The sequence below is a fragment of the Labrus bergylta genome, chromosome 14, assembly GCF_963930695.1.
Source record: "Labrus bergylta chromosome 14, fLabBer1.1, whole genome shotgun sequence".
Taxonomy (NCBI): domain Eukaryota; kingdom Metazoa; phylum Chordata; class Actinopteri; order Labriformes; family Labridae; genus Labrus; species Labrus bergylta.
The window spans coordinates 11,403,288-11,417,038 of record NC_089208.1 but is presented as its reverse complement, the minus strand read 5'-3'; the positions used below and the strand labels follow the sequence as shown (position 1 = coordinate 11,417,038).

The 13,751-nt window shown below is 36.6% G+C and overlaps 2 protein-coding genes across 2 annotated transcripts; both read left to right on the top strand.

The window, feature by feature from the left end:
- Positions 1-5,051, top strand: ppme1 (protein phosphatase methylesterase 1). Its single transcript, XM_020630233.3, has 14 exons — positions 1-269; positions 1,119-1,212; positions 1,457-1,549; positions 1,718-1,775; positions 2,199-2,250; positions 2,446-2,600; positions 2,773-2,863; positions 3,021-3,086; positions 3,190-3,316; positions 3,433-3,562; positions 3,753-3,797; positions 3,912-3,976; positions 4,243-4,310; positions 4,625-5,051. Exons 1-14 carry the CDS (start codon positions 184-186, stop codon positions 4,626-4,628), a joined length of 1,134 nt encoding a protein of 377 aa, XP_020485889.2. The 5' UTR covers positions 1-183; the 3' UTR covers positions 4,629-5,051.
- A 3,780-nt stretch (positions 5,052-8,831) lies between these two features.
- Positions 8,832-10,651, top strand: LOC136182445 (odorant receptor 131-2-like). Its single transcript, XM_065963288.1, has one exon. The coding sequence runs from the start codon at positions 9,106-9,108 to the stop codon at positions 10,033-10,035; it is 930 nt and encodes a 309-aa protein (XP_065819360.1). The 5' UTR covers positions 8,832-9,105; the 3' UTR covers positions 10,036-10,651.
- Positions 10,652-13,751: the final 3,100 nt, after the last annotated feature.

Below are 13,751 nucleotides of genomic sequence, written 5' to 3'. Positions count from 1 at the left end.
GACGAAGAAGAAGAAGAAGAGTCGCCTTTAGCTTGACAGACGGACGTAGTCGGCTAGCGCTAATTAATTTACCAATGCCTGGCTGGCGTCGCTTCAGGTGTCAAAGAAAATCTTATGTGGCGAAGTAGAGGGAAGGTGTCAATAAACCGATCCTGACAGACACTGGTCCAAGCTTTCGTCAAGATGGAGAAGCAGCTTCATTTAAACCTGTTAGCTTCCAGACCTCCTATGGCTGGAGGCTTGCAGTCCAGCTCCAAAATGAAAATGGGGTGAGAAAGAAAAACACATTTTTAAAAGCTAGATATTAACTCTGCTGGCTGACTAAAATGTCATTTCACAAAATGTACAGCGGCAACATTTTCTGTTTAATCCATTTGACTTGTTTTGTTGTTGTAGCAGCTTAATGGAGACTGGACAGCTGGACCGACCGCGTCAGCTTGTTATGCTAGCTGTTCCCACCAGTGTTTAGAATAACATTTGGCCATAACATTAAACACTTTGCATAACACTGAAGTCACCAAGTAGTGCTGGAACATGACCTCATTTATTCGCAGTGTTCATTGTTACTATATTGATGCCAAAACCATTCATAATGTCTTGATATCCTTCCTAGTACGATGAAGTCTCCAGAAATAGTATTTTCTCTTGTAGGTGACAAATAAATGATGCGAATTTGACTAGTGTTGCATATTTGAGGTTTTGTTCAATTTAATCCAAGTAATCTGAATCGTGGACAAAGTCTTTTTAGTCTCACGATGTCTGCACATAGAGATTTTAAACGTGTCAGGTTGTCTATGAATGCCAAACATTAATGTTTTGTGAGGGACAGCTGCAGAAGTGGTGAGGCATTTTTGGTCTTTTTGAATAATACTTCACTCTTGATTTCATGCAACATACTTTAACCTTTCTTATTCAAGTCGATTTTCGTTTCACTCTTATACATAAGTTCGTTTTTCTTCTCAGTTTTGCAGTTTTGACCATGTGAAATGTTAAGAAAGCAAGGTTTTCCTCTTCAGATGAAAACACTGAATCGTTTGTCTTGCTTATGTGTTTCTATAATCCTGTTGTGATTTTGAGATTGGTTTAATTTGTGCATGTCTTTTTTGTGTCGTTTACAGACCTGGACGTAAAAGAGATTTCTCCCCCCTACCCTGGAGTCACTACTTTGAAACCATGGAGGACGTTGAGGTGGAAAATGAAAATGGCAAAGATATATCCTTTTACAGTAGCTTCTGTATGTCAAGAGAAATGTCTGGCCTGAGTTGTTAGAACTTTGGTGTGTTTGCATCAAGTTTATTTTAGATTAAACTATTTGTTTGTACCAGTGTGTTGTTTAACTCAATGTATAGAACCATTGGAGAGTCCGTTTAAAACAGTCTTGTTTGTTCTGATTTGTGCAGCAGCCTCACGTTTCACTCATACAGCTTTAGCGAGTGTTTCTTTGACTGCACTGAACCTTTTCAGAATTTACTGCAGTGGCGCTCATGGTCCTGTGCTGCTCCTGCTCCATGGAGGAGGCCACTCTGCACTCTCCTGGGCAGTGTTCACTGTATGTATCATAACTATAACAGACTCTCTATCTGACCTCCTAAGTCTGATGAATTGTATGTTTACAATGTGCCACAACAGTGTGGGGGAAATCACAACGCTGCGATGGATATTGGGGTATTTGCTGCACTAGGTTGGATTGAAATTGTTTCTTAATGTGTCTTTACAGGCCGTCATTTGCAGCAGGATCAACTGCAGGGTGGTGGCTATGGACCTTCGTGCTCATGGTAAGTACAGCTAGTTCTACAACAGAACACTTTTTAATAAGACAGTGTATTTATATTGACATCTAGATGGAAATGTATCAATTTGTTTAGGTAGTATTTTCAGTTCCTTTACAATAATCCTTTAAAAAATTATATTTAGCTGTTTATTTAAAATCTTCCAATCTCTGCATCCTAGTTGCATTCTTAAATATTGCAATGCATCCTCGACATTCATCTCATTTGCTGAGAAGAGTCTGCATAAATATTGCAGTGTGAGCTAAGTGAGAATGCTGCACCAAAGTAGCTCTTCTAACTTTGGGATTAGAACTAGACTCTGCCACATTATGTGATCAGGGGAAAACTCAAACTGCAGGCCATTCTTTGCAGGTACATGAGCTTTAATGGAACAACTGTTGAAACTTTCTACTCTCTCATCACCTGCAGGCGACAGCAAAGTGAAAAATCCTGACGATCTCTCTGCAGACACGATGGCCAAGTAAGTGACTGTATGCAGTGCAGCACATGTACAGTAGATGCTTGATCATCTGAGAACCAAATGTGCTTTTTTTTTCCTTAACATCTTTTGGGGGAAAGTGAACCCCTGTATTCACCAAAATGTCAACATGTACCGCATATGAATGAAAGTATTGCAATGTTAACAAGGGCGTCTTTGCCTCTTTTTTTAATAAAGGGATATCGGCAAAGTGGTGGAGATGCTCTATGGCGAGAACCCGCCTCCAATCATGATTATTGGACACAGCATGGGTGGAGCCATTGCAGTTCACACAGCTGTTGCTAATCATATACCGTCCCTGCTGGGCCTCTGTGTCATTGACGTTGTAGAAGGTTGGTACATAAGTTGTCATGAATACAAGCAACATGGATATGTGTTTTCTGTTTTTGTTGTATAGTGCTTATTTGCATTAATCTCATAAATATGCATGATAAAACTATATTAGTGATGAGCCAAGTGTAGTGCCTCTGGGTTCATAACTAACAAATCATTTTGGTAACTCAGGTACAGCGATGGATGCTTTGAACAGTATGCAGAATTTCCTCAGAAGTCGGCCAAAGACTTTCAAATCTCTGGAGAACGCCATCGAGTGGAGGTAAACACAATCTACTTGGTGATACTGTTATATCTCGGAAGTAAGAGATACGGACTAAATGAAGACAATCAAAATTGTAACATTTTTGAATTTTGTCTAACTGATTAACTGACTGTTATAATTCAGCGCCTTAACTTTTCTTTTTCATTACTTTCAGTGTGAAGAGCGGACAGATCCGAAACACAGAATCAGCACGGGTGTCCATGGGAGGCCAGGTGAAAAAGTATGTGAGCTCTGTTTCTCACCTGCACGTCATGTCCTGCATGGTTTTTGTTGGTTATGTGTTTTGCATCGTGTGCTGACTTACTGTAATCTGACATTGACAGATGCGAGGAATCCACCAGCCGTCCAGGTGTGTCTAATAGCATAGGTGAAGGTATTATAGAGGAGGAAGAGGAAGAAGAAGTAGAAGAAGAATCAAACCAGAAAAGGATGAAAGAGGATGACCAAGAGGTTATATCTTTTTTTTTTGTTTTTCTGATGTAACACTTACCGTACAGTATGTATGCATACTTGTGTCTTTGTGTTTGTGAGAGGTTAACAAGTAAGTTTGATTTTCTTTCATTCAGGTAAAAAAGGAAAGCATTTTCACCTGGAGAGTGGAGCTTTCAAAGACGGAAAAATACTGGGAAGGCTGGTTCAGAGGCCTGTCTGCGCTCTTTCTCACCTGCCCTGCACCAAAACTGCTTCTGCTTGCAGGTGAGATCTCCCACAGTGAATGTACATTATTATTTAGCACCCTATACACGTGAAAAGCATCTGGATGGGCTGTATAAAGGAATTTCAAATAATCTACCAGCTTGATAGAATAAATATGAATTACTCCGGTTTTATTTCAATCTATTTTACTAACTTCACAATTTCACACCGAAACTCATCCATTGTACAGGAGTGGACAGGCTTGACAAAGACCTTACTATTGGACAAATGCAAGGTAAGGAGCACAAATGACAGTTTTAAACATGGTTGAAAAATGTACACTGCCTTTGGTTCTGGACAGCTAAATAAACAAACTCTGGATATTGTTTACTCCACTGTTTGTTCACAGGGAAGTTTCAAATGCAAGTCCTCCCTCAGTGTGGTCACGCTGTCCATGAAGACGCACCTGAAAAAGTAAGGGTTGAGATAAGATTCTGAGCTGATTGTACTCACCTATGACATTTTACAAATGACCGTGTAACGCTTCATGATATTTCAACCCTTATGCAAGAAAATCTTTAACTCACCAATAAAATAATAACATAGGAGATATTGTCTGTAACGCCATATTATGATGTAGTTTGCACGGCTGGTTTTGTGATTTTGTATAGCTTGATCAGTTTGGTTAAGATCCAGTTTATTGCTTTTCTTCTAAGTTGTTTATCGTCATCTGTTGCCAGGTAGCAGATGCTCTAGCAACATTTATGGTTCGGCACAAATTTACTGAGTTTAAAGAAGGATACCTGTGGTAAGTAGACGTCCTCAATAGAATTTGTACATAACACAAGATTGTTTAAGATTTTCAAGTAATCAGTTAATTATTATGTGCAGTAGTGTTGATAGTTACTGGGGGGGGGGGGGGGTGTACAAACACATAAAATTGTCCAAGCATTGTTTAACATAGGTGTAATATGGGTCCCTATTTGGTTCTCTAATAAAGAAATGAAGGAACTCTGATTAACATATTTTTGTTTTAAAGCTAGGGCAATCATTTCAAAATCAGAGCGGGAGCTGCACCACTTCCTGTTTTCATGTTATAATTGTGCAATAATCTTTCCACAGCTAATGTCCAATTCTAAGAATATATGTAACCAGCAGCCATAGAAGAGATGAAGAAATGTTTCAAGAGTCATCCTCATCCTCATCCACTTCAGCATCAAGTTTAGAGAAAAATATTATTATTATTATTACTATTATTATAATTATTAAGTTGCTTTTGTGTTGTAGATACTATGCCTTACAGCTTTGCCTTATTTTTTTATTTTGAATTAATGGTTTTTGATTGTAAAATTGCTTTACAATACATTTCTTAAGTTTCTAAAAATATTTTGCTCCCCTTGTTTGATTTTCTTTACTTTTGATTGATAGCATCATAGATAATGTGTTTGTAATGTTTGAATTCAAACAAAAATTAAAGATGGATGCTGTAAAAATGCCCTCCGTGCTTGTACATTTATGTGTATTAAAAATACATCATGACCATTTTAAATGTGGACCTTCATTAAAGATTCAATTATGCACACAGAAAAATGGAAATTGCATGACATGTTTGGGGGTTAAAATCAATTTCACTACTAATCTACTAAAATCACTAAACTGTGCACATGACTGGGCATTGGTTCTTTTTATTCTGCATCATTTAAAAAAAAGACACGGCCAAACGATTGAGGAAGAAATCCTTTTTTTTTTTTTCTTTTGAAACTATACAGATGTTGAAGTTACACTTATTTTAATTATATGCCACATAAACAGTGATTGGACAACTCTACTCGTATTACCTGGATTTGACTGTTTTGCTTTAATGAATGTATAAATAAATCATATAATCAACTCAATCACATTCGATTATAATTGTATTACTTAAGTTGCCATATCGTGCTTTTGAGTTCTCTCTTCAAAGCATCAAAGCACCTTTTTCCTCCATTTAGCAGAAGGAAATAAGTATGATACAGCAGAAACAAATGAAAAAAATAAAGAAGTTTTCTAAACATTTAAAGATATGCAACATGTTCCCCTGATTTACACCAGGGAACAAAACTGAGGATTTAATTGTCCCTCTGTGGACCAACTCACTGGGTAATATATTACATCACAGTGCAACATAAACATGTGAATAATTAATGTGTTGATACTGACGTTCTCCAAAGACATAGTCTCTGAGATCATTAAGAGACAAGAGTCTAAGCAGGTCAGACATGTTAGCATCCCTGAATAAAAGTTTTTTTGATAGAATTATTGAAAGCTGTTTGAATAATCTTATACTTCATAAACATGCATGAAATGTAAAGAATGACAAAATAAAAATAAGTTTGTATAAAAAAAAAAAAAAAAAAATCTGCCACATGAAAAACTGATTTAAATACATTTGAAGAGATGTGATCATTAGAGTGCACAAGGTGTCTTAATGAATATGAGACGAGCACTATGAATGTGTGGCTTTGTTTTGGTCTTATGATGGCATTGTCTATGGCATTTTAAATCAAGAGTTAAATACTGTTTCTTGGCAAAATATTTATGAAAACATTCATGATGAAAAGAGGAGTAACATTTGAAAAACCTCATATTCATCTTTCGCCATTAACAGATCAACCTTTTCAATTGTCAAACACTAGTTTCTGCTGGCACACCTCCAAGCATAATGAGCAACATAACAAATGTTTCATATTGGTAATAGTGCAGATGACTGTAGTATTTAATAAGAATGTTTAAAATAACCTATTTGCAAACAAACACAGTTTGAAAGCACATTTGAACTATTGGTTTTAAAATGAAAAATGTCTACTTTGAAAATGAAAAAGGGACATCAATGGTTGCTCAAATAGACTATTCCTGGGAACTTGACCCATACTTAATGTCCAGCTGAAGTTGCCAGGCTACAGACTGATGATTGTAATCCCAAACAGCCTTCAAACAGCTGAGCCTGACAAGCTGGTACTAAAATGACCACTGTACACAGTATAATCCAATATGGCTGAATTATGGTTGATTAGCAGTTGTCTGTTTTTTCGCACCAAGAGGTCAACCGAACAAAAATTTTCTCACCTTCCGTGTAAAATCAATATACTTTGCAAATGACATTCCTGACATAACCTGTACCATGCATTTTGAGGTGTAGAGTCATAGAGGGATTTGCTTCATGGCTTGATAAGCAATATAAGAAATTTCTGCCTTTGCAATTGTTTTTGTCAAGTTCTAGTTGATGTTGAGAGCCCTTTTTTTTATGTTGATGTCAAAACCAACATCTGGTTGAGGTCAAAACCCAACATTGAGATAACTGCAGATCCCAACGTTTTGATCATGTCAAAACCCTAACTTTGGTTGGAAGCTTTAAATCAACACTGGGTTGAAGACTAAATCCTGTGCTGTGTTGACATCAACACTGATGAAATCCACCTCCAGCATTGGACTGATGAGGTATTTGGTTGAGATGAAAATGGGGATTGACTTGATATCAACTTGCAAAACTGGACTTTGACATGTCATCAAACTCTGATTTAAAAGGGAAAACGATTTAGGAAGAATATTAAAAATGGTTGAAGATCACCCACCAAAGTTAGATTGACATCAACAACCAACATTGTGCAGTCATTTTATAGTGATGAAGGAAAATCCATTTGACATCAAAACCTATTGTGAGTTGATAGCAGAATCCAAAATCAAGTTATACTCAAAACTTAACGTTAACGTTAATGTCAAAATCCAACATGATGCTGACATCAAAAGCCATCATCCACTTGATACCAAAATCTGACATCAAGTTGACATCAAAAACCCCCAACATCAAGTTGATGACCATCCTGACCTCCAGTTGATGTCAAAGAGCCAACATCCAGTTGACATTAAAGCTTACCTCCAGTTGACACCAAAACCAGATGTCCAGGCAACATTGGAAGCCAGCCTCTAGTTGACATCAAACGTCAAAGTGTCAAAGTTGATATCAAAATGTGGCGTCCAGTTAATGCCCCAACCAGATATCTAAACCCATCATTTGGTTGATGTCAAAACCCACCATTGGATGATGATGTTGAAATCCAACTTCCAGGTTAGATCAACTGCCAAAATCTTGTCGATGTCAAAATCTGACATCAAGTTGACATCAAAAACTCAACATCAAGTTGATGACCATCCTGACCTCCAGTTGATGTCAAAGAGCCAACATCCAGTTAATGCAAGATGCCCAGTTGCTATCAAAAGAAGATGTCAACTTAAATCAAGAGTAGATGTCCAAATGATGTCGAAATTTGACAATTAATTCATGTCAAAAACATCAGGAATTTATCTTTGTTGGGAATTTAAATGAGTTTGAAATAAAAACCCAATGTGGCTTGATTTTGTCTCTGGTTTACATGCTCACATTTGTATCCACTGTTGTTTAAACAGGCTGTTGAAAGTATTCCCAGGTAGCAGTTACTGACTTCAGCCCAGTTTTGTTCCCTTCACCTTGTTCATCAGTAACTGTTTCAATTCAATTCTTTCACACTTCAGTAGCTCAGCAGGTTTACACTGATCAGAAATTGCCTTTGTGAAACACTGAGGTGGGAAAACAGTGCAGCAGCATGCCCTGAAATCCAGCATGATAGAACCCTTAAGGTAAAAATTCAGCTTGTGATTTCAGCCATTTTTACTGTTATGTAAAAATATGGTCCTTGGGTTTCTTTATTTTTTCCTACCATTTTTGTTTTGTCTGTAATTCTAACACAGAAGAGATGCAACTCTCGACAGGTCAGAGTTTTTGTATTGCTGTTGTATTAAGGAGGGTTGGAGATTTTCATTGAATCTAACCAATATGTCAGAGAGCTAATTATGTTGTCGGGCTGATTGGCAGAAGAAAAGCTCACGTCAGCAAATTAAATTGAATACTATGAAATAAGAAGAAAGCAGAAACACTATATATTTGATTAACTGCCATTATTTTTTTAGGAACTAATTCATATTCTCTTAAAAAGAAGTTGTAAACTGCTCAACTGCTCACAACAATCAATGAAGAGTTTTGACTGGTTATGATGGGAGTGATGTCATGTCACAGGTTGCTTATGAAAGGGAACTAATGAGCTGCGGGTTAGATCACTGCTCAGATGTTTAAAACAAGTTCAAAAGAAGAACTCACCACTAAATGGTAAGTTATGTGTCTCAGACATACAACACAGTACATCTCTTTATAACACTTTTAACTACATTGATTTTGTGAAGTTCTGAGGTATTTTTATTGTGATGCTCTTTAATCATTGTGTGTTACTTTTCAGGGGGTTTGGAAATGTGTGTTCTTTTTGATTTCAGCATGTATTTTAAATGGTGTTAGACTTCATGTAGATTATTTTATCTCCTACTCTTTGAATTGTACGTATGGTACATTTTTTACTGGTCTTAATGACATGCCTTATTATTACCTGTGATGTCTGAATGGTAGAATTGATTTGCTGTTAAAATGTGAAAACAACCTGACTTGCAGTTTGTAGGAAAAAAAATACATCGAACTTTTCATGATGTTGGTAAGGGTATGTCTGTTTTTGTGACTTTTACAGACACTGTGTCAAGCTGTGACCATGAATGACTCATCAGAGGGGACTCAAGTGATGTCGTTTCACACAACTGCCAAAGCTCTGCTCTCCACACTGCCATGTCTGCTCTTTCTCTATGTGAACCTTGTCATGCTTTATGCCCTACTGAAGACTCCTCTCCTCCTGGAGTCTTCCCGTTATGTCCTGTTTTGTCATTTGCTCTTCACTGAATCCCTGCAGCTTTTTCTCTCCATGTTGCTGTACATCTTTGCTGTGACTATGGTCACAATGATCAATTATGTTTGTATGATAATCGTTATGCTTGCATCCATCACTTTAAAGATGTCACCTCTGAACCTGGCTGTGATGTCTTTGGAGAGGTACATTGCCATTTGTTTTCCTCTGAGGCATGCTGATATTGCCACCACCAGGAGGACGGGCATTGCAATCGCTGTGATGTGGACTGTCGGGTCATTTGACTCATTCACCCAGCTTTTCCTCTTTGTCAGTCTGGAGAACACAAGCATCCCCATGCAAAGGTTCTGCTACAGAAACAATGTCTTCAGACTGCAGATTTACTCCACTTTAAACAAGGCCTTTACCATTGTGTATTTTGTATTAGTGAGCACTATTATCATCTATACATACATAGCTATCATGATTACTGTGAAGTCTGCCTCCTCTCATGTTCGTAATGTCAGTAAGGCCCATAAAACTGTTTTGTTGCATCTGATTCAGCTGTGCCTGTGTCTCACCTCATCTCTATTTAGTACCATCAGTTCCAGCGACCAGTCGAACATTGATCCTGCAATGGTTGTTCATGTTCAGTACGCACTTTTTGTGGGTCTGATCATTTTCCCCAAGTGTCTGAGCCCTCTCATATACGGCCTCAGAGATAACACCTTCAGATATGTCTTTAAAAACTACTTCACCTTTGGCTGCAGCACTACTATAAAGCCATTTCCAAAGGGTTGATTTTAATACAGTTATTTTTCTCTTACAAAGTTATGTTGAATGTCAACTTGTATTTGCATCAGGTAAAGGCATTTGTTTTGTCAAGGTTTTGTAATGAGGTCTAATTGTGATCAGACTCATTCAGAATTGAGATTAGTATTTGAAGTCTCCAATAAATGATTACTAATATAAACTGATTTGCTAATATGTTAAACCAGCATAAAGAGCAGATCTTTTTTCACAGAGCTGTAAAGGATAAAAATGACATATTTCATACAGGTTATTCTCACCCTCAATCCAGTTTTTAAATTATGTTTAAGAAAAGTATCAGTAAGTTAAATACAGGCTTCACTGCAATCGAATGATGGGATAAAAAGCAATGCATACTGTTACTTGAAACAGAGACATCAAACCTTAACATTAAGTTAAATATCTATGTGCAGTAAGACTGTGTTGCTTCATAGTACCAGGGATATCACTGCGGACAATTAAACAAAAACAAAAAAATATGTGTGTCATCACTTCTGTCATGTAGGGGAAAATAACACCAACAATAATAGTTCATTGGGTGAAATTTTAAAAAGAAAATCATTCCCTGTTTTTTCTTTAATAAATGGGAAACATGTTTTTGTTTCACAGTTTTTACACGCACTCTTCTGTTTGCTGCTGCCAGTTGTTTATTTAATGCACACCAAAGTCCATGTATTGTGATACTTTGGAATATGAAGAAAAATCAACTTTTCATATGCTGTTAACATTTTTTCAATATTTGATTTGTTCTTAACAAAAATTGTCGTCAAAATGTTAGAGCTGTTTAAGTTAGCATTTTCAGGATGAAAATAATACATTTGAATACTCAATGAACACAGCCATATATATATATATATATATACGCTATATAATCTGCTGGGAAAAAAAGCATTCATCTCAGGAAATTCTACCAGGAATAATTTGTGTTTTTGTCAGTTGTCAACAAACAGGACACACTAAATTACAATTATAATATCTGCTCTTTTTGTAGAATAAAAACAAAAGCTTTTCTTTTTGGAACTAGTCGTTATCCCTCCCTATCAGCTCTGGCCTAGTTTGATATCCTTATATATGCATCATGTTTCTTAATGATTGTTTTTAAAAGTTATAAAGTTAGGGCCAATTACAAGGTGACACTGTCAAGAGAGCATTAAGGTGTGTCTTCTCATCACAATGTAGTTTGAAAATGCAAGTATAGTTCATACTTTCAGCCAGCAGATGTCACCTTTGGTTTGTAAATCAACAAGACAAACTTCGACTGTTGGATTCACATGAGTAATGTGCATACCTAAAAAGGCTTGCATGTAGTTTTAGAGGAAAAGAAATGTTCAGTAACATGTGATATCATGGATGAAATTACTCCCCCCTTCTTTCCCACAGTCCAGATGGACACTTGTATAGAAAAATGTGCTGAAGACAGAAAGGAGCGAGAGACCAATTTATGTGTGTAAACAGGGAGGGAAGCTGAATAAAAGAAGGATCTGAGCGGGAGGTGGACTAATTTAACCGATCTTTACTCTGCTACCATCCTGAAGCCCTCTAAATACCTCTCGGGCCTCTGTGAATGAGCACTTGAAGGGTTGAAGAACATTCCAGAGAAAGAAAGTACCTGGTGATAGAGAGTAGCTTTAGTTAAGAGCAGATTCTTCACGTCCTCGACCAAGAAATTGGATTCTTATATTAAGAAAACTTTTATTTATGCCAAAGGATTATGTGCCTTTGGTTTAATAAGAGCAAGGTTCATTACCACAGACACTGTTTGGTTTTTGGTATCACAGTTTATTTCTGAGGAAAAAAAACATTAACAAAAGGAAGAAACAGAAAGACAGAATAATTATCTCTGCCTCTGTAATAACAAAGACATTTTCAGACATTTTTTAGAGCAATATCAATTGTGTTCTTTGGGCTACATGCAAAAACTCAACCGTATTAAAAACATTGTTCTTCAAAAATTGCAAGACTCTTTTACCAGTCTGTATAAATATTGCTCAATGGAGGGGACATAATACCACAAATGCAAAGAAAATATAAAGCAAAACAGTGCAGTAACCTCTTAGAAAATTATGTTGTTGCTTAATCTTAAACTGTGTAAATAAATATTCAATCAGCATAGAAGCTACTATTTTAATTAGTCATTATTATATATTATAATTCATTTGTATTTGAATGTTTGGCTGCTCACTGTTTGTGTGAAACTGATAATGGTGCTGCTGCCTGTCTTGGCCAGGATACTCTTGAAAAAGAGATTTTTAATCTCAATGAGTTTTTGTTCCTGGTTAAATAAAGGTTAAATAAAAAAAAATATAATTTAAATAAAATCTGCAGGTGAAAGAGAAAGGAAATATGAAACAAAGTTAAAAAAAAAAAAGACAAATATTACATTATAGTGGTACTCATCATGTCCAAACCTTGTTTAATGGAAAAGTTAGGGGAAGACTGTGATGCACAAATCTTTATATGTCTGTAATTTAGAAGAAGTCTCCATATTTATTTGATTATACAGTCTTTTCGTCCACAACTCTCTCTCCCTCATCAGAGATTCTGTGTCTTAGCAGAATCCAGCTTTCATGTTGCACTCAAAAGAATTTCAGACTGAACTTAAGAACAATAAGAATATTCAATGCATTTATTTCAACCACTTCTGAATAGATTAAAGTTAAATCATGCTCACAAATATTTGCACTTTTGCAGATGAATGGGACTGTGAGAGAGTAATTGTATCCCTGCTGGCTCTCCAGAGAACAACACTGAGACTCAAATTAAACCAGTGACCCGGTTAGGTTTCTGTCAGCATGAGGGGTTATACACCCAGCCCCCATCTCATCCCAACAAAAATGCTTTGCAAAGACTAACTTGTTGACTGACCTCAACCAGAAACTAAATTTACATTGATAAAGTCTTTATGTGGCTAACTACCAAGAAAAATCACTTCAATTTAAATAGAAATAGAGAAAATGTGTATTAGTTAAAACACAATTAGTTAGTTAAATGTCCATGTGGCACACTGTGTTTACTACGTAGTGAATAACAATGGACCTCCAACATCACACCATACATTCCTAAATACACAGAAAACGTTTTAAACAGCTCATGGTTGGAGTCGCTTTATGGTCTCACATGGGATCAGGCACTTTTTGCCATATACTACTGTTTTTACATGGTTACTCAGATGTTATGTGTACACGATTTTGAGAGTGACAATGTTTGCTGTAATTTTAATAGTGATTTTTCAAATAATCAGTACGTCAAAAGAAACAAAAAACACAATGTGACTGTTTTTGTTTTGACCATGGCTTGTTGGTTGAAGATTTCCAGACAAACAAGGTTGCCACCATTCCAAGTTTAAGAATTATAACAAAAAAAAATCTTTCCTTCAAACCTAATTGAAATTAATTTCAAAATAACCTGCTGATTGAATGTCAGAAATAAAGGCTCACTATAAATCGTTTCGTAGACGTAAAAAAATTGTATTTTCAGAGGTACCCGGCAAAGACAGCGAGGAATAAAATGATTTGATTAATCAATCTATGTCGGGTTATCAACAGAGATGACGTAATGTGTACAAAAATGGATCAATCCTCAGGGGGGGGGGGGCATTGCTGGTGGATCTCGACAAATTACCGTATAGTTTATTGTCAGGTGAGATGCTGCCACCCCGCTTCGTGCTGAGTAGATGGTTCAGTCCACATGCTGCTCGGAGTCGTTGC